The sequence below is a fragment of the Staurois parvus genome, unplaced genomic scaffold, assembly GCF_062004578.1.
Source record: "Staurois parvus isolate SC_StPar_1 unplaced genomic scaffold, SC_StPar_1.0 ptg000719l, whole genome shotgun sequence".
Classification (NCBI taxonomy): Eukaryota; Metazoa; Chordata; class Amphibia; order Anura; family Ranidae; genus Staurois; species Staurois parvus.
Window position 1 is genome coordinate 5,168,117 of NW_028318515.1, and position 27,780 is coordinate 5,195,896.

The following is a 27,780-nucleotide window of genomic DNA, read 5'->3' on the forward strand; positions in this document are numbered from 1 at the left end:
TTTGCTACATTTTAATGATTTTATTTTAGTTTTGGATGCGAATAGTAATGCTGGCAGTGAGAGACAAATTAAATTAAGTTCAGACACCATGGTAAGATAAAATGCATATCTCATTCTCAGTGTTCTTTTTTTGTGGGTTCCATTTAAAACTATCATTTCAGGAATGGCAATTATAATTTCTGTTCTAATGAATAATAATATCAATATATATATGTTTAGTTTGTAATGATATACGTATGTAGGGGCATCCACATTTACACATTGGCTACTCCTGCTTTGCTACTAAGTGGTTGTTCTTAGAGAAACACTGGGGTTTATTTACTAAGCTGGAAAGTGTCAAATCAGGAGCACTTCTGCATAGAAACCAATCAGCTTCCATGTTTTATTGCCAAAGCTTAATTGAAGTGAACTGAGTGAACCAGCTTTAGTTAATCTCCCCCACTGTCTCTTTTCACATTCAGATTCTCTTGCTAACTTACCTCCTGACTCATTTCATTGTAATTCTCCACTGCTCCTTTCTCTATCACAAACTATCCAGTGCTTCTGGGTATGGGACAGCTTGTCAACTCCTCCCATGATGGCCAATCTCCAGACCTAGTCCCTGTCACTTGACACGAGGGGTGATATCATCAACCCTATCTAAGCTATTAAACCTTCCAAGTAGGATTTATACAGGGTATTTTATGTGCCATGGACAGCCCCTAGAACTAATAGGTCAATTTTGGAAGGGTTTGAACTGGCTATGCTACTGTCCTATTTTGGTCACACTATCAGAAGAGAGAGATCACTGAAGAAGGAAATAATGTTTGGGAGGATGGAAGGAATCAGGCAAAGAGGGAGATCGACTACTAGTTGGTTGGACTCATTGACTACAGTTGTGGAGATGACACTTGGGAATCTCACAAGACTAGCACAAATCAGACTTCTTTTTAGAGCTCTTATTCATCAAGTAGCTAGGACTTGGACTTGAGTTGATGGCACTTAATAATAATAATAATTTTGCAGCTGCTATGACAAAAAAAAAAAATTATAGAGAGCTGCAAAGGTAAATTTATTTATTTTAAGAGATTCTGTCTCTTTGATCTGAATAGGCAATGTAAAAGAGGGGATTGATTTACGTAAGCATTATTCTATTTACTACAAGTACTTATAAAGTGCTGTCACTTTACATTAATAGTGTGCTTTCACACATCTCATGGACCTTAAAATCTAAGTCCCCTAACTCACATTCATACACGTACTAGGGCCAATAAACCTACCAAGAACACTTTCAAGTGTGGGGAACGAATTCAGTGCAGGCACAGGGAAAACATGCAGACTCTGTGCAGGTAGTGCCGTGGCTGAGATTTGAACCAACAACCCTGGTGTTCTAACAACTTAGCAACTGTGCTGTGTGCATTCTGAACCAGGGTTTCAGAAGTTGCTAGGGCTTGCTTGACCTATGGTTGGCTGACCTTGCATTGATGATGCCTACATAGTTTTGGGTCCACTGTCATTAAGCAGAGCCAGCAGCATGACACCAGTGATCTTTAGTTCTTTGTAAGGGTGGTATTCTGTCGTTCACATGTGTGGCAGCCCTTGCCCCCCTCTGAAAAGCTATCTGCAGTGGATCACTTTTCAGAGGTTTTGACAGGTGGTTAGAAGCAACCACCCAATTTATTCAAAATGCCTCACCACTGCACCAAAATAATGTGCATTGCACACAGCTGAATATGTGACTCTATAGACAAGGGTTGTGTTCAGCAGTAGTAAAGCCTGCTGAATGCAATATGCTGTTTAGTGTTTGCCATGGCCAAGAAACATTGCATTGTAGCTGTGGCATGCCTACAGCCTTGAGCAGCTGTATATTTTTGTTCAGATGGGCATTTGGGGGGGGGGGGGTTCAGCCTCCTGGTTTTACCATCCCCTGATCGCATGTATGAACAAACCCAAGTGGATAATGATGTAGTGAATAATTAATTTTAGCAACGGTTCCCCAAGACCTGTATATATATATATATATATATATATATATATATATATATATATATATATACATATATTTGCTCTAGGGTAAGAAGGTGGAAAAAGGCTAGATTAGAGGAGGGTTACATTAGAGGTTGTTCTCTCTCTGAAAGTGAGTAAGGTGATCTCTGTTCAATTTGAATACCCAATTATATGTAAGGCAACAAGGTTTAAAAAAAAAGTACAGCTTCTCCTTTATTTTCTAACAATCTCTTAATGAATTACTTTAAGAAAAGATGCAGTTTGCTAAGTGTATAGCCTCAATACTCCTATAGTATATTAACCCCATTGTCTTTAGAACAATGCAGTTAAATCCACTATTAGAATCTATGTCAGCACAAGTAGCTGTTCTGTTTAATCCCTGGAAAGTAGGAGCAGTATAAAACAAACACACATTCTTAGCCACCATTACCATCCTTGTCATTTCATCGCCTAACGTGTCATAAATGTCTCTTGACATTCTTAAGCACATTAATCATAGCCATTGAGAGACACAGTGGCTGAAATTTTAAATCAAGTAGGTGATGTCTTGGGATCTTTGTCAAAATTAATATCAGACATGTATAATTAAGTGAGGAATGTGATGATATAAATCATTGGTGGGTCTGACAGAAATGGATAAAACATGGTTACATTTTAGAACTTTCTCCTTAATAAATGTTTGTAATAAAAAGAGCTAAGTGTCGCTGATGAAACCGAAACTGAAAATAAAAATAAATCACACTTAGCAGAATTAGTAGTCATTAGTATATCTGAAGACCGCTCTTGGTGAAATTATTCATTCTTGCATTTTTTTTTCCTTTTGTGCCATTATTTCTAAGTACTTTGAGGAAATATGTCACTTAGACGAAAGCTGCGCTTTCATTTAAAGAATGATGCTTCAAATACAATTACTACATCAGTCATATTGCAAACTTGTACCTTGTCAGTACTAGTCACAGTAAAGTAATGGGTTCACTCTATAGGATGCTGTAGGCAGACTGAACTTACCCTCCCCATGCTGCTCACCTCCCCAATCTTCCACCACATCTGTGTATTGGAAAACACTTGGCACTTCGCCTGTCCTCCCATATTGCAGTGTTGGGGGCCTTAGTGTCCAATCCCAAGGCCTAAGCATTGCTACACAGTAGGGAGCAGCATGCTGGGGTATTGGTGGATTTCAACTTTAAAAATGTTTACATTTGCTTAGCCTTGAGATGGAACAAAGCAGTACGGGAGCTTGCGAAAGGTAGGTACATCCTGCCTATAGTCCCTCTATAACAGCAAAAGAAGCAAAAACAAAAAAGCTGATGCCTGGTAGAAAGTGCAAGTACTTGCAGCAGCTTTTATTGCCCCTGCTTTTCTCAAATGTTGGCCTTTTCTAATCGGGCAAAGCTCTGACATTTCTTAGTAGTTTTGGAGCTTGTCTCCCCTTCTTGCTTCTCTATTGGAAGCTATGATGGGCTGTCTTACTGACAAACAAAAATGTGTGGGGAACGGGAGATGTCGAGAATGTTTTGACACTACTCTATCAGTGTTCAGACACAGCAGCGACATGGAAGGCTTCTGAAGGTATGTCCAAGTCACCTTCCTCTTATGTGACAGTACGTGTGTTTATATAGTCCAAATCTTTCAGCGTCTAAATGTCCTAAACAACCGTAGGTGTGATTATCATCAATATTCTTCCTCCAAATTGTGAAAATTCTTTTTATTCCAATTAAACCTCAAAAGAAAAAATTATAATTGCACATAGTGCATTATTCACAATATGTGATATCATTCACAAAAACGCATTTCCAAACTAGTGCCAAAGCGTGCAAAACTCCACCGTGTGTCCACTTCTAGACAACTGTCATCCTTACAAATTCCCCTTCCAAATCACTCCGTGGTTCTGCTTCCCAAATTTGTCCTCCTCTGCATAGGAGATGCACCTCCAAGGAAATCAGATATAGTGTAATATCCTCAAAACAATATACACTCTCTTGTGCTCCCCTCACATCTCCACAAATCACCAGCAGGGGCAGACTGACAACTCATGGGGCCCCCGGGCAAAAGGGGATCATGGGGCCCCGTGTCCTTACCCACACTCAAAAAAGCCTATAAAAAAGGTACCAGGGGCATTTCATGGGGCCCCCTACTGACCCCGGGCCCTCAGGCAGTGCTGCCCCTGATCACCAGTGTATGTGAACACACTATCCGCTACCTCGCATATCATGCACCTTACCAGACGGTAAAAATCAATCAAAGTCGGAAGTGACAAAATGTGTTAGGACATAGCGTCGGACATAAACTGGAAGTTGTGGAGCGGCCATTTTGGAGGTTTTTACATACCATGCTTGATTTGTGAAGGAATATATGCTGAGACACAAGAATTTGTTTGTAAGCGCAATTTTTACTAATAACTGGCCCAATTCCTACTATTGCCAACTACACTATATTGGTTTGTTCTGATATATGTTATGATACCATTGGAGATCATATATACTCTGGAATCAGAGGAACCTATGCCTATTCAATGCTGGTGGATTTTTACCTTCTGGTAAGGTGCATAAGGAGGTGGTAAGTAGGACTGATTTGGGAAGCAGAACCACGGAGGGATTTGGAAGGGGAATTTATTAAAGCTTTTCTCAAGTTCACATAGGGTAAGAGTAAGGATGACAGTTGTTTAGAAGTGGACACACGGTGGAGTTTTTGCATGATTTGGCACTAATAAATATATAGTTTGGAAGTGCGCTTTTGTGAATGATATCACATATTGTGAATAATGCACTATATGCAATTATAATTATTTCTTTTGAGGTTTAATTAGAATAAGAAGAATTTTCACATTTTGGAGGAAGAATATTGATGAAGAAGATAATCACACCCACGGGTGTTTAGGACATTTAGATCCTGAAAGATTTGGACTATATATTTTGGACTTTAGGGGAGAAAGTATATTATTTTAGCATCTGGGGTTTTGTGTAGCTTTTGTATAGACACTATTATCACACCGATATATTCACTTGTAGTTCGTGTGCTTGGTGAGTGGCTCAGAGGTACTGAAGGTCCTCTCTTTGCTTCTATCAGCTGAAATGAATACAGGGGGAGCAAGAGGAACGAGGTTGGCAATAAAGCGGTATTAAACCGCTGGACTGTTTTGTAAAATTGTGATTCAATTATGTTAAGCTCCAAGTCACATGTCTTGTAGCCCTCAAAGAATGAGATGTTAGTTCTGTATACCCTGAGCGACCAAGAGCATTAGGTGTCATTCACAATGCATTGTATGGGGCGAATGAGAAGAGATTTAAACTACAGACAGTCTTGGCCCCAACATCACATAAAACCATAGCACTATCCTACTCGCTAGGTGCTGATATGTGCTTAATAATTCACACCTGTTTTCTGTGAGTGTGCTGTCAGAATCACCTTAAGTGCCCAATAACTTAAATTTGAATTATTCCCTCAGACCATCTCCATAACTTTCCCATTGCAGTGGGGTTTAAAGAGATACTTTAATTTCAATAAAAATCTCCCCATAAAATTTTATGTGCATTTAATAAATTATATACATATCTTTAATGCACGTAAAAGCCTTGTTTGTGCTAGCATCCTAAAAGCCTGAGGTTGCTGGTGGATGCCGCCACCTTGGATGTAATGTCAACGGTACCACTCAAGTGAAACATAGAAGGTTTTGAAAGGAGGTGAAGGGAGCATTGGGGAAGCTGGGCCTGCACAAAGAGTAAATAGACACTCCCAGAAGAGTTGAGGGCTTTGAAGTGCAAGGAGAAAGAAAGCTGTGTTAGGGAATTGACTCTTCCTGGAGTATTCAAATTTTCAACAATTTTGAAGATACATTACAAGTTAATTAAAACTCACTTATGGAAAAGAAAAACACTGCCAGAAAATATTTAAATTACTTGATCTTCTATGTTTTTACTACTATTGTTTTAGGTTTGTGACAATGTTTCTCTATGATTAAGTATCCAAGAGAAACCACATAAAGAAACTAATATAATAAAAAAAAAATGAAAGAACATGTATTGAGTTCAGTGATTCACCTCTCCTTACTATGTTAAACACACCTCTGTTACTCCTTTCCAAAAACTCAATAAAAACATTGAATGTTAAACATAACTCTGAGTGAGACAAGACAGATTGTCGTGTTTTTTTCCCTTAAATGTTACCTTGGTGGGATACTGTCCATCTTGATTAATATAGTCTGCTGCACTCCTATACAGTACCTCCACAATACTGGAAAACTTTCAGTGTTAGGTAAACTGCCTTTGGATAGAGTGGATAGCAAAGTATGCTGATTTAAAAAAATGATTTGTTAATTGAGCTTTCAATTGAAAGAAGTGGGAAATTGTAATTTTATGCTTATGCGATTGGCTTACTGATCTTCCTAGGAGTCTGCATTAAAGTGGTTCTAAAGGTTAATTTTTTTTTTGTATAATAACAGACACATCTATACTTACCTAGTGTGTGCAGTGGTTCTGCACAGAGCAGCCTGGATCCTCCTCGTTTTGGGTCCCCAGCATGCTCTCCTGGCTTCTCCTGTCTGTTGGGTGTCCCCACAACAAGCATCTTGCTCTGGGGGCACCCACTGCTCTGCGTGTCCATTCACATATGGAGCCATGGCTTGGGCCCGCCCCCCTCTCTCCTCATTGCTGTGATTGACAGCTGTGAGAGCCAGTGGAGTATAAGTCAGTGATAAGCCTAAAGTGGTCAGCTATGGTAATTCAAAAGTGGCAACCTGCTTCATACACCTCCCTGTAGTTACATGGAAATGTAGCCTTCCATTCCGAGCACTAGATCATTTTTTAACTCATCTGGTGCTGTTTACAGTAGCTAGGGGGCATAAGTCAACTAATTCTGAAGCCTTAAGTTGCACGAGTTACACCTGAAGATAGTGTTCATGAACAGAACCCAAATTCATTTATCCCCAAATGAGCACCACTAGTACAGGCTGTTGGCCTGTTAATTATACCACTACAGAGGTCATCTCCTCCCAGCTGTTTCCTCTAGTGGTCACTGGGAACATCTACAGTTCTCAGGAGAACACAATGCTGATAGGCTGCAGATTAGTTATTATAGGTACTTATATAGCACCATTCATTTACACAGTGCTTTCCGTTTATATATATTGTACATGGAGCAAGCACCTCTTATGGACATGCTAACTCATTGAAGAAGGAAATTATGTTTGCATTGCTTAGCAGCAGAGGGAAGCCAGGCTGCCAAAAAATTATTTTATTTTCACATGGAAAACCTCCCTATGAAGATTATACTGTAGTAGTTCATGAAATAAGTGTCAATTGAGATTTCTTCATGAAGAAAACATTTTTGGTTGCATTTAACATTGCCCTAATACAGAAATAATATGTACTCATATGTGGGATGTTCATTGTGGAGGTTAGTGAACGTCAGGCTGGACGACCAAATCTTTTCCTTTCCACTGGTGCTTTTGCTCTTTTTTATATCTTGGAACCAGTTGATGATTAAAATAATAACATGACACTTTTTGCTAGCAACAAGCGACCCCGCTAAGCTTCTAAGATGACTTTGTAAAATGGGTTTTCCCTCAGCCCCAAGATCACTTTGTACTGTGCATGCAATCTATTGTAATAAAAGAATACAAGTGCCATTCAGAATATTGTGTCTATTTTTGCTCTTCTCAGTCTGTTCTTACCAGAGGTCCATAAAGAACATCTTTTTATTTTGGGAGAAAGAATAGAATATATGGAGGGTCTATTGTACAAGATCTGACTTGTATGAAAATAATTGAATCATTATTTATATCATCAAATGCCAAATATGATTCTGAAAAAAGTGTTCTAGGTACATTTGATGTTTTTTTCTCTAGGACAGTTTAACTCCTTATGTGAATCAGTGCCATGGTCTTTGTTATATTCTGTTTGGACATGCTTTATTTCTCATTTAAATAAAACTATTTTTGCTGGAAACGTATTTTTCAAAATGCTACAGTTATTGTTACAGTTAAAAGGTTACAGTTATTTTCTTTAGAAAACAATTAGTTCTGCGCATTTGTCCAAGTAGGCACAACTTTAAATATTTCTATATACAGCTATGTATCCTATCTCTTGTGTGGTTTTCCTTTCTGTTCAGAGGATTATGACCGTTATTTTTTTATTGAGTTGCTATAACTCAAATGCTGTCAAAGCAATCTGTCTTTTTGTGCTCCTTGACAGTATGGGGCAGGGAGATACAGACATTTATAGCAAGGTAATTCTCCCTATCTAATTCTATGATCATGTTTATTGACAGTAATTACTAGGAGGGTTGTCCATAGCTCCCATGACCATGATTGTGAATGTGGCACTCAGGCTATTTCTAAATGTGGATGGCATTATGTAAAAGAGTGCAAAAGAGTGGATATTATACTAAAAACAATATTTAGCATAATGAAGGATTTTGTCCTAAACTGATCAATAGATATAAAAATAGTATGTTCCCCTATTTTAAATCTGTATTTATGTAGGTATACATTTTATTTATTCATATTTGTAAACATCCTTTTTAACATCACTTTGCGATTTACTGCTTTATGTTGCTGTAACCTTTATTGCTAAATCATATAATGGCAAAGAGTAATCCATTGGTAGTCAGGGATACAGATTTAATTCTAGTCATCTATGTACACTACTTGTATGCTAGTTTTCTTTTTATTGCCATATATTTCATATTTCCTCCAAGGTCTGAGTATTTGGTTTTTCAAAAAAAGGTTTTCATGCAGTGGAAACTGAGTAACTGGATGTTTTTCTTATTTCAGGTTTCTGACAATTGTGATTCAGTGTTTGTCAATGGAAAAGAAATGAAAAGTAAAGTGGATACCATTGTAAACTTTACATACCAGCACATCACCACTCAGCTGGAGGTTACCGTGTGGGCACCGCGCCTTCCATTGCAAATAGAAATATCTGACACTGAGCTGAGCCAGATTAAAGGCTGGAGGATTCCAGTCTCTGTTAATAAAAGGTAAGAGTACACCCTTAGTGATATACTTATGAGCAGGAAGGTCACATTCCTGATAGGAATCTCATGGCTTAATTTTCAATTTTGATTGAAATAAATAAGGTTAAAAGAAGAATTCTGGGCAAAATTGTTATTTTCCCATGCAGTTTTTGCTTAGGGGCTTGGAAAGCAAAGATACACTTACCTAATCCACCAATCCTGTGAGTGAAAGACAGGTCCCTGCCACTCCTGCCCCCCCACATGCTAGCGATCTTGTGAATGGTCTCTTCCTGACATCATCATGCCCATAGACTGGCTCCAGATGTGAGAATAGCAGGAACAGTCCACCGCTGGACGTGGGGGAGTGCTGTTTTCCGGAGGATCAGCGGAATGGGTAAGTATAACTTTTCCCTAAACCCCTGGGCAAAACAAGCACTTAACCCATGCAGTGTGAACACAGCCCTACTATATGGGAAAATAAAAGTTTTGATCAGAGTTCTGTTTTAACTGGACACCAGTTGGTAAATTCACTTGCTGATATATTTTGTTCTTTTTCTCAGTCTAAGGCCATAATAGATGTATCATTCTTTCATATTAGGTTTCCACATTATCTGCTTGAGTGGGAAAACATTCAAAATCAGCAGGGGATCAAATACTTATTTCCTTCACTGTGCATATATTTATTTATTTACCAAAGACCCTAGAGAATGAAATGGAGATTGTTGCAATTTTTTATGTCATGTGGCATTTGCACAGCAGTTTTTCAAACACAATTTTTTGGGAAAAAATACACTTTAATGAATTAAAAAGTAAACAAACACAATATATACCCTAATTTTTTCGTAAAATATAAAAGATGCTGTTACGGCAAGTAAATAGATACCTAATATGTCACACTTTAAAATTGTGCACTCTCATGGAATAGTGACAAACTACGGTGCTTAAAAATCCCCATAGGCAATGCTTTGAACATTTTTTTACAGATTATCTGTTTAAAGGTACAGAGGAGGTGTAGCACTAGAAATATTGTTCTCACTGTAACGTTTATGGTAATACCTCACATGTGTGCTGTAAATACCATTTACATATGCCTGCTTGACTTACATTCGCATTCACTTCTGCGTGCAGGCACAGAGGGATGGGGGTGCTTAATTTTTTTTTCTTATTTTATTTTTATACCGTGGTTTTATTTATTTACTTTTTGTGTTTGTGTGTGATCATTTTTATTCCTTTTACAAGGAAGGTAAACATCCCTTGTAATAGAAATAAGGATGACAGCAAGGATGACAGGTCCTGGGATTTAAAAGATCCCAAATTTCTACTTTACCTTTAAAGCAAAAGATTGAAATTTTTTTTTGATCTTTTGCTTTAATAAAAAAAATAGTTTACATCCTCCCAGACTGGAAGTGAAGTCATGGCATCACTTCAGTCCTCCAAGTCCAAAGAGGCAATCAGAGATTATAGAGTCTCTCATTGCCTCTGTGACCAGCCAGCCACACCATAGGATCATTTCCCAAGCATGCAGGTTGAAACGGTAAGCCCGAGAAACAGCAGCCAGCAGACGTCCCCTTCCACCCCTACTGAAAGCGATCCAGTGGCTGATGAGCTGTTCGGACCACTTTCATGAGAAAGACGGCCGAAAAAAACCCTGATATCTTTAGCCATGACCCCGGTAAACTGCTTGCAAACCGCAACGTATTATGGTCAGCAAGTGGATAATCACCTACAACACACCACTGAGACAGGAAGCTGGAGGAGCTTGTCATTGTGCCCCAGTAAACATGGCAAGCAGAGGAGGGACAAGAATGAGCAGAGTGCTGCTGCTTCACTGTCCAGCCAACAGACTGGGATGTGTTTTGATCTGGTATTCTTGACCAAGAAAGAATCGGGCTTTGCTTTCTAGCAAGCGTACCTAGATAACAATGGATTTACAAACCTGTATTGCTCTAAATAGCCTTGAGTAATGACAGCTACATTATGTGATATGTATCACAAGAATTAAACAGCCAACATGCCCATGAACAATAACACACTGGAGTTGATTTACTAAACTGGAAAGTGCAAAATCTGATGCATCTGTGCATGATAGCTAATCAGCATCTAACTTCAGTTTGTTTAATTAGGCTTTGTCAAAAAAACCTGAAGGTGATTGGTTTCAATGTAGAGCTGCACCAGATTTAGCACTTTTGGGTTTTAGTAAATCAACCCAAGAGCAGTCTTAGTTTGTTTTCAGTTCATGCACTCATAATTGTACAGCTAATGGTAAGTTAAACTAATAAAATATCAATGTGTCTAAATCTCAACTCCAGGAATTAGAAAAAAATCTACCCTTGCAGTAAGCACTGCAAGGTTTAAATGCCACATATCTAGTAAAGGAAGAGGCATTCAGGCAATCTCTGGCATTGCCCTCTTATCTACAAAGCTTCAGTCTGTGGCCAGTGACCTCCCTCTCTCCCTTCACCAAAAAATGTATGATCTACCTTTCTATATACATGTCAGAAATCTCCCTGCTGAGCCTTGAATAACCTCATAAATGTACATGAAAAGCTTGAAAGTGAATGCAGGCAAGCTTGACTTAAGCCAAAATTTGTTAAAACAGTTAGCTTCTCATATCTCTAAAGTTACTAATTATTATGAGATTCGGTGTAACTTTTGCTTATGCATTTATACCATCAGCTCAGTTTAGGTTATGCGTAAATTCAAACATATACAGTATGTGTGCATGTATATACTTTTGAGATTAAATTGTGACCACTGCAGTGTCTGTTGCGCATACAATTTTATAATTCACCACATTTTTACCACCAAAGATTCAGTAGACACCATAATGCGTGGCAAATAACTGGCAAATAATAAAGTCAGATTTTTACACAGAACAAAAATTAAGACAAGCATCAGCTCATTAACATTTCAGTTCTTATTACAAAATGCAAGTGAATCTGACATCCATTTTAATCCTATTAAACCTAACAAGGATAACACACGTAAATCCAGAAAGTGAAGGAACACACAAAGTGATGAAGCGCAGAAGGTAAGCTTGTAGAACTGATGTGGTGTTACAACGACTAATCTGAAACTTGGATGAGTATCTACAGTACTGCAACCTAGGGGGTATCAGTTAGAGGTATGTGATGAATGCTTTGGAGAAAAATATTGTAGTGCCCAGTATCAGTAGCTAAATTTAGTGTTTTGATTAAATGAAGCAATGGCTTAAAGTGTGTGTAGGCAAACAATTAATTACACAAAATCAAATACATATGTTTGAACTGCTTTAGCAAATACATTGTTTGTAATTCTGCTCAGCCAGTTTTCTAATTCTGTTACATTACCAAACACCATAGCCATGCCTTGACTATTTACTTTTTTCCACTGCAGTTAAGTCAAGACCATGATAATATAGTGAAGATGCAGCTGCTTACTGCTGAGATTATCTCTGTGTTCTCTTCGAATCATACATTTATTAAACTCACATAAATGAACAAGACAGCAGGGTCTGATTTGCTTACAGTACTGCACCCTTTAATCAGAATGTTCCTGTGTAGGGGATTATAGGAGGCTAGTAGAGATGAGCGAAGAAATGAAAAATTCGATTCGACTGATTCGGCGAATTCGTGGACAATATTCGATTCGAGTCGAATAAATTCGCTGTGAATTTAACTTAAAAAAGGGTGTTTCTAGGCTTCAGAGAGACTTAATATTAGTGCAGAACACTGTACCTTTAATTTAAATGCCCTTGGAGTCTGCTGGGGAAGAGAAATAATACTGTCAGTCAGTATGACATGCAGATGAGTGCCGTCGATCTTAGAATCACCGCACACTTCACTCATTTGGGCAGTCACGGGGCCAAAACCAGAGTGTGGAGCCACAGTGTGGCGGTGGAGGCAGCAGCAATGGGAGGCCATACAGCACCCTATGACAAAAATGGAAACCACCAGCAGTGTGAGGAGACCTGAAAGTGGCACATGGCAGAGTGTGGCGATAGAGACAGCAGCAATGGGAGGCCGTACAGGGACCCATGACACACTCTGGACCTGGCAGCAGCATGAGGAGGCGGTACAGGGGCCCATGACAGATTACGGGCCTGGCAGCAGCATGAGGAGTCGGTACAGGGGCCCATGGCAGATTACGGGCCTGGCAGCAGCAATGGGAGGCCGTACAGGGACCCATGACACACTCTGGACCTGGCAGCAGCATGGGGAGGCGGTACAGGGGCCCATGACAGATTACGGGCCTGGCAGCAGCATGAGGAGTCGGTACGGGGGCCCATGACACACTCTGGACCTGGCAGCAGCATGAGGAGGCGGTACAGGGGCGCATGACAGATTACGAGCCTGGCAGCAGCAACTTGGACAGGAGGACGTTCAGCTTCTGCACCGTCGGGTGCGTGCTCGCAAACTGTTGTCTCTTGGAAACGGATTCCAAGAAAGACTGCTGACGGAATCCGTGAAGAGGAGTAGCAGGAGAAGGAGCATCTGAACGAGCGGAATATGCCAACAAGCGACAACAGTGGCCCATGACAGATTACGGGCCTGGCAGCAGCATGAGGAGTCGGTACGGGGGCCCATGGCAGATTACGGGCCTGGCAGCAGCTATGGGAGGCCCGTAATCTGCCAGCACCCTATGACAAAAAATGGAACCCACCAGCAGTGTGAGGAGACCTGAAAGTGGCACATGGCAGAGTGTGGCGATGGAGACAGCAGCAATGGGAGGCCGTACAGGGACCCATGAGAGACTCTGGACCTGGCAGCAGCATGAGGAGGCGGTATAGGGGCCCATGGCAGATTAGGGGCCTGGCAGCAGCTATGGGAGGCCCGTAATCTGCCAGCACCCTATGACAAAAAATGGAACACACCAGCAGTGTGAGGAGACCTGAAAGTGGCACATGGCAGAGTGTGGCGATGGAGGCAGCAGCAATGGGAGGCCGTACAGGGACCCATGAGAGACTCTGGACTTGGCAGCAGCATGAGGAGGCGGTATAGGGGCCTATGGCAGATTAGGGGCCTGGCAGCAGCTATGGGAGGCCCGTAATCTGCCAGCACCCTATGACAAAAAATGGAACACACCAGCAGTGTGAGGAGACCTGAAAGTGGCACATGTTTGGGGCATGATTCATGGCGGATTTAGTCAGTTGTGTCAGGAACTGGTGGTTTGAAATCCAGACTAATCCACGCCTGATTCATTTTCACAAACGTGAGTCTCTCCACACTTTGGGTGGACAGTCGTGTCCTCCGCGGAGTTGCAATACCTCCTGCCGCACTAAACACGCGCTCCGATGCCACGCTACTGGCCGGGCATGACAGCCTTTCAAGGGCAAATTCAGCTAGTTGGGGCCAAAGGTCAAGTTTCGTTGCCCAGTAGTCAAGGGGATTGTCTACCTCGGTTGGCAGGGTGCTGTCCAAGTAGGCCTAAGCCTGTTGTTTGAGGTCCTGCTCCAGGTCCACCTGATGCTGCTGCTGCTGCTGCGGCTGGTTAGTAGTTTCCTCACTGCGCTGGTGAAGAAAGCTACTCATCATCGACTGCAGACTGAGGCAGCCGCTGCTGGTGGAGCTGCCACTGCTCCTACCACCCCACCCCTCCCCTGCTGCCATGGCAGCGGAACACGAGCGCACAGGGCCCACAGTGTCTGAGGATGGACGTTGGCGCAGACAGGCAGAGACCAGCTGACTACATAGGTGTTTTTTATAGTACGTTATTTTGGCCTCCCTCTCAGCAGGTGTGAAAAAGGCCACCATTTTTGAACGGTAGCGAGGGTCCAACAAGGTGGACAGCCAAAAGTCATCCCTCTGTCTGATGGTTATTATTCGGCTGTCGCTACGCAAGCAACCGAGCATGCTATGGGCCATTTGTGCCAAGGAATGCGAGGGACTCCCTGCCTCCATCTCCACAGCATACTGCCACGGTGCGTCTAGGTCCTCTGTCTCCTCTTCCTCCTCCTCTACCAGATGCTCCTGCTCCTCCACTCCTGTCCGCTGAGTGGAAAAACCACCCATTTCACTCAATAATTCCTGAGCACCAATGTCCTCCTCTACCTCCTCCTCTTCTTCCAGTCCTGCCCCCACAGGGGCCATGTGGCGTTGAGATCTGTGCGCCACGTCTACCGCACCCTGACCAGCCATTGTTAACAGCATTTGTTCCAGGACGTGCAACAGAGGAATGACGTCGTTCATCCCATAGTCCTGCCGACTCACGAATAGCGTGGCCTCCTCAAAGGGCCTGAGCAAGCGCAGGTGTCACGCATGAGCTGCCAATGGCTGACATCTAAGTTACACAGGGAGTACCTTTATCTGCTTTTAACATCAGGAAATCTGTGATGGCCTTTTGCTGTTCGTAAAGGCGGTCTAACATATGTAGGGTTGAATTCCACCTTGTTGCAACGTCACAGCATGAGGAGTCGGTATAGGGGCCCATGGCAGATTAGGGGCCTGGCAGCAGTTATGGGAGGCCCATAATCTGCCAGCACCCTATGACAAAAAATGGAACACACCAGCAGTGTGAGGAGACCTGAAAGTGGCACATGGCAGAGTGTGGCGATGGAGACAGCAGCAATGGGAGGCCGTACAGGGACCATGACAGACTCTGGACTTGGCAGCAGCATGAGGAGGCGGTATATAGGGGCCCATGGCAGATTAGGGGCCTGGCAGCAGCTATGTGAGGCCCGTAATCTGCCTGCACCCTATGTCAAAAAATTTAACACACCAGCAGTGTGAAGAGACCTGAAAGTGGCACATGGCAGCAGAGTGTGGCGATGGAGACAGCAGCAATGGGAGGCCGTACAGGGACCCATGACAGACTCTGGACTTGGCAGCAGCATGAGGAGGCGGTATATAGGGGCCCATGGCAGATTAGGGGCCTGGCAGCAGCTATGGGAGGCCCGTAATCTGCCAGCACCCTATGTCAAAAAATTCTACACACCAGCAGTGTGTGAGGAGACCTGAAAGTGGCACATGGCAGAGTGTGGCGATGGAGACAGCAGCAATGGGAGGCCGTACAGGGACCCATGACAGACTCTGGACTTGGCAGCAGCATGAGGAGGCGGTATATAGGGGCCCATGGCAGATTAGGGGCCTGGCAGCAGCTATGGGAGGCCCGTAATCTGCCAGCACCCTATGTCAAAAAATTCAACACACCAGCAGTGTGTGAGGAGACCTGAAAGTGGCACATGGCAGAGTGTGGCGATGGAGAAAGCAGCAATGGGAGGCCGTACAGGGACCCATGAGAGACTCTGGACCTGGCAGCAGCATGAGGAGGCGGTATATAGGGGCCTATGGCAGATTAGGGGCCTGGCAGCAGCTATGTGAGGCCCGTAATCTGCCTGCACCCTATGTCAAAAAATTAAACACACCAGCAGTGTGAAGAGACCTGAAAGTGGCACATGGCAGAGTGTGGCGATGGAGACAGCAGCAATGGGAGGCCGTACAGGGACCATGACAGACTCTGGACTTGGCAGCAGCATGAGGAGGCGGTATATAGGGGCCCATGGCAGATTAGGGGCCTGGCAGCAGCTATGTGAGGCCCGTAATCTGCCTGCACCCTATGTCAAAAAATTTAACACACCAGCAGTGTGAAGAGACCTGAAAGTGGCACATGGCAGCAGAGTGTGGCGATGGAGACAGCAGCAATGGGAGGCCGTACAGGGACCCATGAGAGACTCTGGACTTGGCAGCAGCATGAGGAGGCGGTATATAGGGGCCCATGGCAGATTAGGGGCCTGGCAGCAGCTATGTGAGGCCCGTAATCTGCCTGCACCCTATGTCAAAAAATTAAACACACCAGCAGTGTGAAGAGACCTGAAAGTGGCACATGGCAGCAGAGTGTGGCGATGGAGACAGCAGCAATGGGAGGCCGTACAGGGACCATGACAGACTCTGGACTTGGCAGCAGCATGAGGAGGCGGTATATAGGGGCCCATGGCAGATTAGGGGCCTGGCAGCAGCTATGTGAGGCCCGTAATCTGCCTGCACCCTATGTCAAAAAATTTAACACACCAGCAGTGTGAAGAGACCTGAAAGTGGCACATGGCAGCAGAGTGTGGCGATGGAGACAGCAGCAATGGGAGGCCGTACAGGGACCCATGAGAGACTCTAGACTTGGCAGCAGCATGAGGAGGCGGTATATAGGGGCCCATGGCAGATTAGGGGCCTGGCAGCAGCTATGTGAGGCCCGTAATCTGCCTGCACCCTATGTCAAAAAATTAAACACACCAGCAGTGTGAAGAGACCTGAAAGTGGCACATGGCAGCAGAGTGTGGCGATGGAGACAGCAGCAATGGGAGGCCGTACAGGGACCATGACAGACTCTGGACTTGGCAGCAGCATGAGGAGGCGGTATATAGGGGCCCATGGCAGATTAGGGGCCTGGCAGCAGCTATGTGAGGCCCGTAATCTGCCTGCACCCTATGTCAAAAAATTTAACACACCAGCAGTGTGAAGAGACCTGAAAGTGGCACATGGCAGCAGAGTGTGGCGATGGAGACAGCAGCAATGGGAGGCCGTACAGGGACCATGACAGACTCTGGACTTGGCAGCAGCATGAGGAGGCGGTATATAGGGGCCCATGGCAGATTAGGGGCCTGGCAGCAGCTATGTGAGGCCCGTAATCTGCCTGCACCCTATGTCAAAAAATTTAACACACCAGCAGTGTGAAGAGACCTGAAAGTGGCACATGGCAGCAGAGTGTGGCGATGGAGACAGCAGCAATGGGAGGCCGTACAGGGACCCATGAGAGACTCTAGACTTGGCAGCAGCATGAGGAGGCGGTATATAGGGGCCCATGGCAGATTAGGGGCCTGGCAGCAGTTATGGGAGGCCCGTAATCTGCCTGCACCCTATGTCAAAAAATTAAACACACCAGCAGTGTGAAGAGACCTGAAAGTGGCACATGGCAGCAGAGTGTGGCGATGGAGACAGCAGCAATGGGAGGCCGTACAGGGACCATGACAGACTCTGGACTTGGCAGCAGCATGAGGAGGCGGTATATAGGGGCCCATGGCAGATTAGGGGCCTGGCAGCAGCTATGTGAGGCCCGTAATCTGCCTGCACCCTATGTCAAAAAATTTAACACACCAGCAGTGTGAAGAGACCTGAAAGTGGCACATGGCAGCAGAGTGTGGCGATGGAGACAGCAGCAATGGGAGGCCGTACAGGGACCCATGAGAGACTCTAGACTTGGCAGCAGCATGAGGAGGCGGTATATAGGGGCCCATGGCAGATTAGGGGCCTGGCAGCAGCTATGTGAGGCCCGTAATCTGCCTGCACCCTATGTCAAAAAATTTAACACACCAGCAGTGTGAAGAGACCTGAAAGTGGCACATGGCAGCAGAGTGTGGCGATGGAGACAGCAGCAATGGGAGGCCGTACAGGGACCATGACAGACTCTGGACTTGGCAGCAGCATGAGGAGGCGGTATATAGGGGCCCATGGCAGATTAGGGGCCTGGCAGCAGCTATGTGAGGCCCGTAATCTGCCTGCACCCTATGTCAAAAAATTTAACACACCAGCAGTGTGAAGAGACCTGAAAGTGGCACATGGCAGCAGAGTGTGGCGATGGAGACAGCAGCAATGGGAGGCCGTACAGGGACCCATGAGAGACTCTAGACTTGGCAGCAGCATGAGGAGGCGGTATATAGGGGCCCATGGCAGATTAGGGGCCTGGCAGCAGCTATGTGAGGCCCGTAATCTGCCTGCACCCTATGTCAAAAAATTAAACACACCAGCAGTGTGAAGAGACCTGAAAGTGGCACATGGCAGCAGAGTGTGGCGATGGAGACAGCAGCAATGGGAGGCCGTACAGGGACCATGACAGACTCTGGACTTGGCAGCAGCATGAGGAGGCGGTATATAGGGGCCCATGGCAGATTAGGGGCCTGGCAGCAGCTATGTGAGGCCCGTAATCTGCCTGCACCCTATGTCAAAAAATTTAACACACCAGCAGTGTGAAGAGACCTGAAAGTGGCACATGGCAGCAGAGTGTGGCGATGGAGACAGCAGCAATGGGAGGCCGTACAGGGACCCATGAGAGACTCTGGACTTGGCAGCAGCATGAGGAGGCGGTATATAGGGGCCCATGGCAGATTAGGGGCCTGGCAGCAGCTATGTGAGGCCCGTAATCTGCCTGCACCCTATGTCAAAAAATTAAACACACCAGCAGTGTGAAGAGACCTGAAAGTGGCACATGGCAGCAGAGTGTGGCGATGGAGACAGCAGCAATGGGAGGCCGTACAGGGACCATGACAGACTCTGGACTTGGCAGCAGCATGAGGAGGCGGTATATAGGGGCCCATGGCAGATTAGGGGCCTGGCAGCAGCTATGTGAGGCCCGTAATCTGCCTGCACCCTATGTCAAAAAATTTAACACACCAGCAGTGTGAAGAGACCTGAAAGTGGCACATGGCAGCAGAGTGTGGCGATGGAGACAGCAGCAATGGGAGGCCATACAGGGACCCATGAGAGACTCTGGACTTGGCAGCAGCATGAGGAGGCGGTATATAGGGGCCCATGGCAGATTAGGGGCCTGGCAGCAGCTATGTGAGGCCCGTAATCTGCCTGCACCCTATGTCAAAAAATTAAACACACCAGCAGTGTGAAGAGACCTGAAAGTGGCACATGGCAGCAGAGTGTGGCGATGGAGACAGCAGCAATGGGAGGCCGTACAGGGACCCATGAGAGACTCTGGACTTGGCAGCAGCATGAGGAGGCGGTATATAGGGGCCCATGGCAGATTAGGGGCCTGGCAGCAGCTATGTGAGGCCCGTAATCTGCCTGCACCCTATGTCAAAAAATTAAACACACCAGCAGTGTGAAGAGACCTGAAAGTGGCACATGGCAGCAGAGTGTGGCGATGGAGACAGCAGCAATGGGAGGCCGTACAGGGACCCATGAGAGACTCTGGACTTGGCAGCAGCATGAGGAGGCGGTATATAGGGGCCCATGGCAGATTAGGGGCCTGGCAGCAGCTATGTGAGGCCCGTAATCTGCCTGCACCCTATGTCAAAAAATTTAACACACCAGCAGTGTGAAGAGACCTGAAAGTGGCACATGGCAGCAGAGTGTGGCGATGGAGACAGCAGCAATGGGAGGCCGTACAGGGACCCATGAGAGACTCTGGACTTGGCAGCAGCATGAGGAGGCGGTATATAGGGGCCCATGGCAGATTAGGGGCCTGGCAGCAGCTATGTGAGGCCCGTAATCTGCCTGCACCCTATGTCAAAAAATTTAACACACCAGCAGTGTGAAGAGACCTGAAAGTGGCACATGGCAGCAGAGTGTGGCGATGGAGACAGCAGCAATGGGAGGCCGTACAGGGACCCATGAGAGACTCTGGACCTGGCAGCAGCAGGAGGAGGTGGTATATAGGGGCCTATGGCAGATTAGGGGCCTGGCAGCAGCTATAGGAGGCCCGTAATCTGCCAGCACCCTATGTCAAAAAATTCAACACACCAGCAGTGTGAGGAGACCTGAAAGTGGCACATGTTTGAGGCATGATTCATGGCGGATTTAGTCAGTTGTGTCAGGAACTGGTGGTTTGAAATCCAGACTAATCCACGCCTGATTCATTTTCACAAACGTGAGTCTCTCCACACTTTGGGTGGACAGTCGTGTCCTCCGCGGAGTTACAATACCTCCTGCCGCACTAAACACGCGCTCCGATGCCACGCTACTGGCCGGGCATGACAGCCTTTCAAGGGCAAATTCAGCTAGTTGGGGCCAAAGGTCAAGTTTCGTTGCCCAGTAGTCAAGGGGATTGTCTACCTCGGTTGGCAGGGTGCTGTCCAAGTAGGCCCAAGCCTGTTGTTTGAGCTCCTGCTCCAGGTCCACCTGATGCTGCTGCTGCTGCTGCGGCTGGTTAGTAGTTTCCTCACTGCGCTGGTGAAGAAAGCTACTCATCATCGACTGCAGACTGAGGCAGCCGCTGCTGGTGGAGCTGCCACTGCTCCTACCACCCCACCCCTCCCCTGCTGCCATGCCAGCGGAACGCGAGCGCACAGGGCCCACAGTGTCTGAGGATGGACGATGGCGCACAAAGGCAGAGACCAACTGACTACATAGGTGGTTTTTATAGTACGTAATTTTGGCCTCCCTCTCAGCAGGTGTGAAAAAGGCCACCATTTTGGACCGGTAGCGAGGGTCCAACAAGGTGGACAGCCAAAAGTCATCCCTCTGTCTGATGGTTATTATTCGGCTGTCGCTACGCAAGCAACCGAGCATGCTATGGGCCATTTGTGCCAAGGAATGCGAGGGACTCCCTGCCTCCATCTCCACAGCATACTGCCACGGTGCGTCTGGGTCCTCTGTCTCCTCCTCCTCCTCCTCTACCAGATGCTCCTGCTCCTCCACTCCTGTCCGCTGAGTGGAAAAACCACCCATTTCACTCAATAATTCCTGAGCACAAATGTCCTCCTCTACCTCCTCCTCTTCTTCCTGTCCTGCCCCCACAGGGGTCATGTGGCGTTGAGATCTGTGCGCCACGTCTACCGCACCCTGACCAGCCATTGTTAACAGCATTTGTTCCAGGACGTGCAACAGAGGAATGACGTCGTTCATCCCATAGTCCTGCCGACTCACGAATAGCGTGGCCTCCTCAAAGGGCCTGAGCAAGCGGCAGGTGTCACGCATGAGCTGCCAATGGCTGACATCTAAGTTACACAGGGGAGTACCTTTATCCGCTTGTAACATCAGGAAATCGGTGATGGCCTTTCGCTGCTCGTAAAGGCGGTCTAACATGTGTAGGGTTGAATTCCACCTTGTTGCAACGTCGCAGATCAGGCGATGCTGTGGAATTCCGTTCTGCCGCTGCAGCTCAATGAGGGTGTTCTTTGCGGTGTAGGAATGGCTGAAATGCATGCACAGTTTACGTGACATTTTAAGGATGTCTTGCAGTGGCATGGTGGATTTTAGGAACCGCTTGACAACCAGATTGAACACGTGAGCCATGCATGGCGCATGGCACAACCTTCCTTGACGCAGAGCAGACACCATGTTCTTTCCGTTGTCAGTCAACATGGTTCCGATTTTTAGTTTGCGCGGAGACAGCCATCTGTCGATTTCTCTGTTCATTACACTCAGCAGTTCCTCCCCTGTGTGACTACGTTCGCCAAGGCATACCAGGTGCAGCACAGCGTGACACCGTTGCGCCCTGCACATGTGATATGCCGGTCGGGTAATGGGACTTGGCACGGGGGTGGCGGCTGAGGACACGGCGGAAAAAGAGGTGGTAGAGGCGGACATGCTTGCTGGACCAAGGACGTGCAAACGTGGAGGCAAAAGCGTCGTGACCTGTCCAAGTTGCTGGTGCGGCTGTGCCGGCACCACGTTCACCCAGTGGGCCGTAAATGACATGTACTGTCCCTGACCGTAGTTACAGCTCCACACGTCGGCGCTGCCGTGCACTTTGGCAGAGACCGACATGCTCAAAGACTGGCCCACCATCTCTTCTACATGTGAATGCAGGGCTGGCACTGCCTTTTGGGCAAAGAAATGACGGCTTGGCACTCTCCACCGCGGCGCGGCACAAGCCATCATTTCTCGGAAAGGTGCTGAGTCCACCAGTTGGAAAGGGAGGGACTGCAGCACCAGCAACTTGGACAGGAGGACGTTCAGCTTTTGCACCGTCGGGTGCGTGCTCGCAAACTGTTGTCTCTTGGATACGGATTCCAAGAAAGACTGTTGACGGAATCCGAGAAGAGGAGTAGCAGGAGAAGGAGCATCTGAACGAGCGGAAGATGCCAATGAGCGACAACTCCCCTCAGCAGAGGTGTTGGAGCCTTGACTGGCTGATAGAGGGCGATTGACGACGTCGGGTGACGGAGCAAGTAACGGAGCGGGTGATGGAGCGGGGGCTGGGGCAGGCAGAACCGCCGTATGTTTATCACGGTTTTCCCAGGCCACCGAATGGTGACGCTGCATATGCTGACGCAACGCTGTAGTCCCAACATGGGCCCCCTGGCCACGCTTGCATTTCTGGCCACATAGTCGACATACGGCTACGTTTACTTCCTCGGGCGGCTTGAGGAAAAATTGCCACACCACCGAGTAGGAAACTTTGCCCCCGCTACTCTTCACTGGCTGACTGCTACTTCCTCCGTGCGCACCGGCACCACTACTGGCCGTGGTGGTAGGCTGCAGTGGAGCTGGTGCTCTACTCCGTGGACGTTTGGCTCCACTGACACTGATGCGACCCTGCTGCTGTCTCCTGGGCAACCCACCGACTGTTTTGCTCGCTGCCAAGCTGCCACCCTCTTCTCCTGATGATGCGGAAGAAATTGCCTGATGACGACGAGGCTGCCAAGTGCGATCAACCTCCTCATCATCAAGTAGGGTCTCCGCCTCACTACTAGCCCCCTCGGCTGCGTCTGGGTCAGGAGACAGACCTGTCTCTAGACCGGCTACCGAGCCACTCTCCTCGCCAGTACTTGTTCGCTTGGCTGCTGAAAAGGCCGATGTCTCCCCCCGTTCCTGACCGCCCTCTGTTAGCTCTTCCTCACTGTACAGTGGGGCTGAGCCCACAGCATGCGATACTTCGCTTGGTGAGGGAACAGCAAAGGACAGGGGCAGGTAGAGGACACGTGATTTCAGTGGGCTTGGTCCCGGGCCATGCCAACTAACGGTTGTGTCTGACGTACCCACCGACCGTTGGCTGTAGGTGTCAGAGGTGACCTGGGAAGAGGAAGACGACCGAGCCAACCAATCAATGACGGCAGGGTTGTCGGTGGAGACACGACCGCTGGATGACACCGGGAGCACTGGCCTCTGGCTGCGAATACTGCTGCCTCGACCCCTTCCTCTGCTGCCACGTCTGCTCGCTCCTAAAACATTGCCTCCTCTGCCACTCCTCTGCATGTTGTCTGACATACTATTTAATTCAACGATTAGGTGTCCCTGAGTAACAATTCTCTGGCACTCAGTAACAATTCTGTCTGTCCCTGAGTATGAATTCTGTGGCCCTGAGTAACAATTCTGTGTCTGTGCGAGTAACAATTCTGTGTCTGTGCGAGTAACAATTCTGTGTCTGTGCAAGTAACAATTTTGTGTCTGTGCGAGTAACAATTCTCTGGCACTCAGTAACAATTCTGTCTGTCCCTGAGTAACAATTCTCTGGCACTCAGTAACAATTCTGTCTGTCCCTGAGTAACAATTCTCTGGCACTCAGTAACAATTCTGTCTGTCCCTGAGTATGAATTCTGTGGCCCTGAGTAACAATTCTGTGTCTGCGCGAGTAACAATTCTGTGTCTGTGCAAGTAACAATTTTGTGTCTGTGCGAGTAACAATTCTCTGGCACTCAGTAACAATTCTGTCTGTCCCTGAGTAACAATTCTCTGGCACTCAGTAACAATTCTGTCTGTCCCTGAGTAACAATTCTCTGGCACTCAGTAACAATTCTGTCTGTCCCTGAGTAACAATTCTCTGGCACTCAGTAACAATTCTGTCTGTCCCTGAGTAACAATTCTCTGGCGCTCAGTAACAATTCTGTCTGTCCCTGAGTATGAATTCTGTGGCCCTGAGTAACAATTCTGTGTCTGTGCGAGTAACAATTCTGTGTCTGTGCAAGTAACAATTTTGTGTCTGTGCGAGTAACAATTCTCTGGCACTCAGTAACAATTCTGTCTGTCCCTGAGTAACAATTCTCTGGCACTCAGTAACAATTCTGTCTGTCCCTGAGTAACAATTCTCTGGCACTCAGTAACAATTCTGTCTGTCCCTGAGTATGAATTCTGTGGCCCTGAGTAACAATTCTGTGTCTGCGCGAGTAACAATTCTGTGTCTGTGCAAGTAACAATTTTGTGTCTGTGCGAGTAACAATTCTCTGGCACTCAGTAACAATTCTGTCTGTCCCTGAGTAACAATTCTCTGGCACTCAGTAACAATTCTGTCTGTCCCTGAGTAACAATTCTCTGGCACTCAGTAACAATTCTGTCTGTCCCTGAGTATGAATTCTGTGGCCCTGAGTAACAATTCTGTGTCTGCGCGAGTAACAATTCTGTGTCTGTGCAAGTAACAATTTTGTGTCTGTGCGAGTAACAATTCTCTGGCACTCAGTAACAATTCTGTCTGTCCCTGAGTAACAATTCTCTGGCACTCAGTAACAATTCTGTCTGTCCCTGAGTAACAATTCTCTGGCACTCAGTAACAATTCTGTCTGTCCCTGAGTAACAATTCTCTGGCACTCAGTAACAATTCTGTCTGTCCCTGAGTAACAATTCTCTGGCGCTCAGTAACAATTCTGTCTGTCCCTGAGTATGAATTCTGTGGCCCTGAGTAACAATTCTGTGTCTGTGCGAGTAACAATTCTGTGTCTGTGCAAGTAACAATTTTGTGTCTGTGCGAGTAACAATTCTCTGGCACTCAGTAACAATTCTGTCTGTCCCTGAGTAACAATTCTCTGGCACTCAGTAACAATTCTGTCTGTCCCTGAGTAACAATTCTCTGGCACTCAGTAACAATTCTGTCTGTCCCTGAGTATGAATTCTGTGGCCCTGAGTAACAATTCTGTGTCTGCGCGAGTAACAATTCTGTGTCTGTGCAAGTAACAATTTTGTGTCTGTGCGAGTAACAATTCTCTGGCACTCAGTAACAATTCTGTCTGTCCCTGAGTAACAATTCTCTGGCACTCAGTAACAATTCTGTCTGTCCCTGAGTAACAATTCTCTGGCACTCAGTAACAATTCTGTCTGTCCCTGAGTATGAATTCTGTGGCCCTGAGTAACAATTCTGTGTCTGCGCGAGTAACAATTCTGTGTCTGTGCAAGTAACAATTTTGTGTCTGTGCGAGTAACAATTCTCTGGCACTCAGTAACAATTCTGTCTGTCCCTGAGTAACAATTCTCTGGCACTCAGTAACAATTCTGTCTGTCCCTGAGTAACAATTCTCTGGCACTCAGTAACAATTCTGTCTGTCCCTGAGTATGAATTCTGTGGCCCTGAGTAACAATTCTGTGTCTGTGCGAGTAACAATTCTGTGTCTGTGCAAGTAACAATTTTGTGTCTGTGCGAGTAACAATTCTCTGGCACTCAGTAACAATTCTGTCTGTCCCTGAGTAACAATTCTCTGGCACTCAGTAACAATTCTGTCTGTCCCTGAGTAACAATTCTCTGGCACTCAGTAACAATTCTGTCTGTCCCTGAGTAACAATTCTCTGGCACTCAGTAACAATTCTGTCTGTCCCTGAGTAACAATTCTCTGGCGCTCAGTAACAATTCTGTCTGTCCCTGAGTATGAATTCTGTGGCCCTGAGTAACAATTCTGTGTCTGTGCGAGTAACAATTCTGTGTCTGTGCAAGTAACAATTTTGTGTCTGTGCGAGTAACAATTCTCTGGCACTCAGTAACAATTCTGTCTGTCCCTGAGTAACAATTCTCTGGCACTCAGTAACAATTCTGTCTGTCCCTGAGTAACAATTCTCTGGCACTCAGTAACAATTCTGTCTGTCCCTGAGTATGAATTCTGTGGCCCTGAGTAACAATTCTGTGTCTGCGCGAGTAACAATTCTGTGTCTGTGCAAGTAACAATTTTGTGTCTGTGCGAGTAACAATTCTCTGGCACTCAGTAACAATTCTGTCTGTCCCTGAGTAACAATTCTCTGGCACTCAGTAACAATTCTGTCTGTCCCTGAGTAACAATTCTCTGGCACTCAGTAACAATTCTGTCTGTCCCTGAGTATGAATTCTGTGGCCCTGAGTAACAATTCTGTGTCTGTGCGAGTAACAATTCTGTGTCTGTGCAAGTAACAATTTTGTGTCTGTGCGAGTAACAATTCTCTGGCACTCAGTAACAATTCTGTCTGTCCCTGAGTAACAATTCTCTGGCACTCAGTAACAATTCTGTCTGTCCCTGAGTAACAATTCTCTGGCACTCAGTAACAATTCTGTCTGTCCCTGAGTAACAATTCTCTGGCACTCAGTAACAATTCTGTCTGTCCCTGAGTAACAATTCTCTGGCGCTCAGTAACAATTCTGTCTGTCCCTGAGTATGAATTCTGTGGCCCTGAGTAACAATTCTGTGTCTGTGCGAGTAACAATTCTGTGTCTGTGCAAGTAACAATTTTGTGTCTGTGCGAGTAACAATTCTCTGGCACTCAGTAACAATTCTGTCTGTCCCTGAGTAACAATTCTCTGGCACTCAGTAACAATTCTGTCTGTCCCTGAGTAACAATTCTCTGGCACTCAGTAACAATTCTGTCTGTCCCTGAGTATGAATTCTGTGGCCCTGAGTAACAATTCTGTGTCTGCGCGAGTAACAATTCTGTGTCTGTGCAAGTAACAATTTTGTGTCTGTGCGAGTAACAATTCTCTGGCACTCAGTAACAATTCTGTCTGTCCCTGAGTAACAATTCTCTGGCACTCAGTAACAATTCTGTCTGTCCCTGAGTAACAATTCTCTGGCACTCAGTAACAATTCTGTCTGTCCCTGAGTATGAATTCTGTGGCCCTGAGTAACAATTCTGTGTCTGTGCGAGTAACAATTCTGTGTCTGTGCAAGTAACAATTTTGTGTCTGTGCGAGTAACAATTCTCTGGCACTCAGTAACAATTCTGTCTGTCCCTGAGTAACAATTCTCTGGCACTCAGTAACAATTCTGTCTGTCCCTGAGTAACAATTCTCTGGCACTCAGTAACAATTCTGTCTGTCCCTGAGTAACAATTCTCTGGCACTCAGTAACAATTCTGTCTGTCCCTGAGTAACAATTCTCTGGCGCTCAGTAACAATTCTGTCTGTCCCTGAGTATGAATTCTGTGGCCCTGAGTAACAATTCTGTGTCTGTGCGAGTAACAATTCTGTGTCTGTGCAAGTAACAATTTTGTGTCTGTGCGAGTAACAATTCTCTGGCACTCAGTAACAATTCTGTCTGTC

The 27,780-nt window shown here is 46.0% G+C and overlaps 1 protein-coding gene across 2 annotated transcripts in view; it reads left to right on the plus strand.

The window, feature by feature from the left end:
- The window catches only part of TMEM132B (transmembrane protein 132B), a 797,578-nt gene that overhangs the window by 720,120 nt on the left and 49,678 nt on the right, over nucleotides 1–27,780 (plus strand). For both annotated transcript variants that reach the window (XR_016306397.1, XM_089653716.1), the window contains exon 6: nucleotides 8,756–8,961. Coding sequence is in view for 1 of the 2 variants with exons in the window: in XM_089653716.1 (XP_089509842.1) it covers nucleotides 8,756–8,961 (206 nt within the window). In the remaining variant the exon portion in view is untranslated. The remainder of the gene's footprint in view (nucleotides 1–8,755; nucleotides 8,962–27,780) is intronic.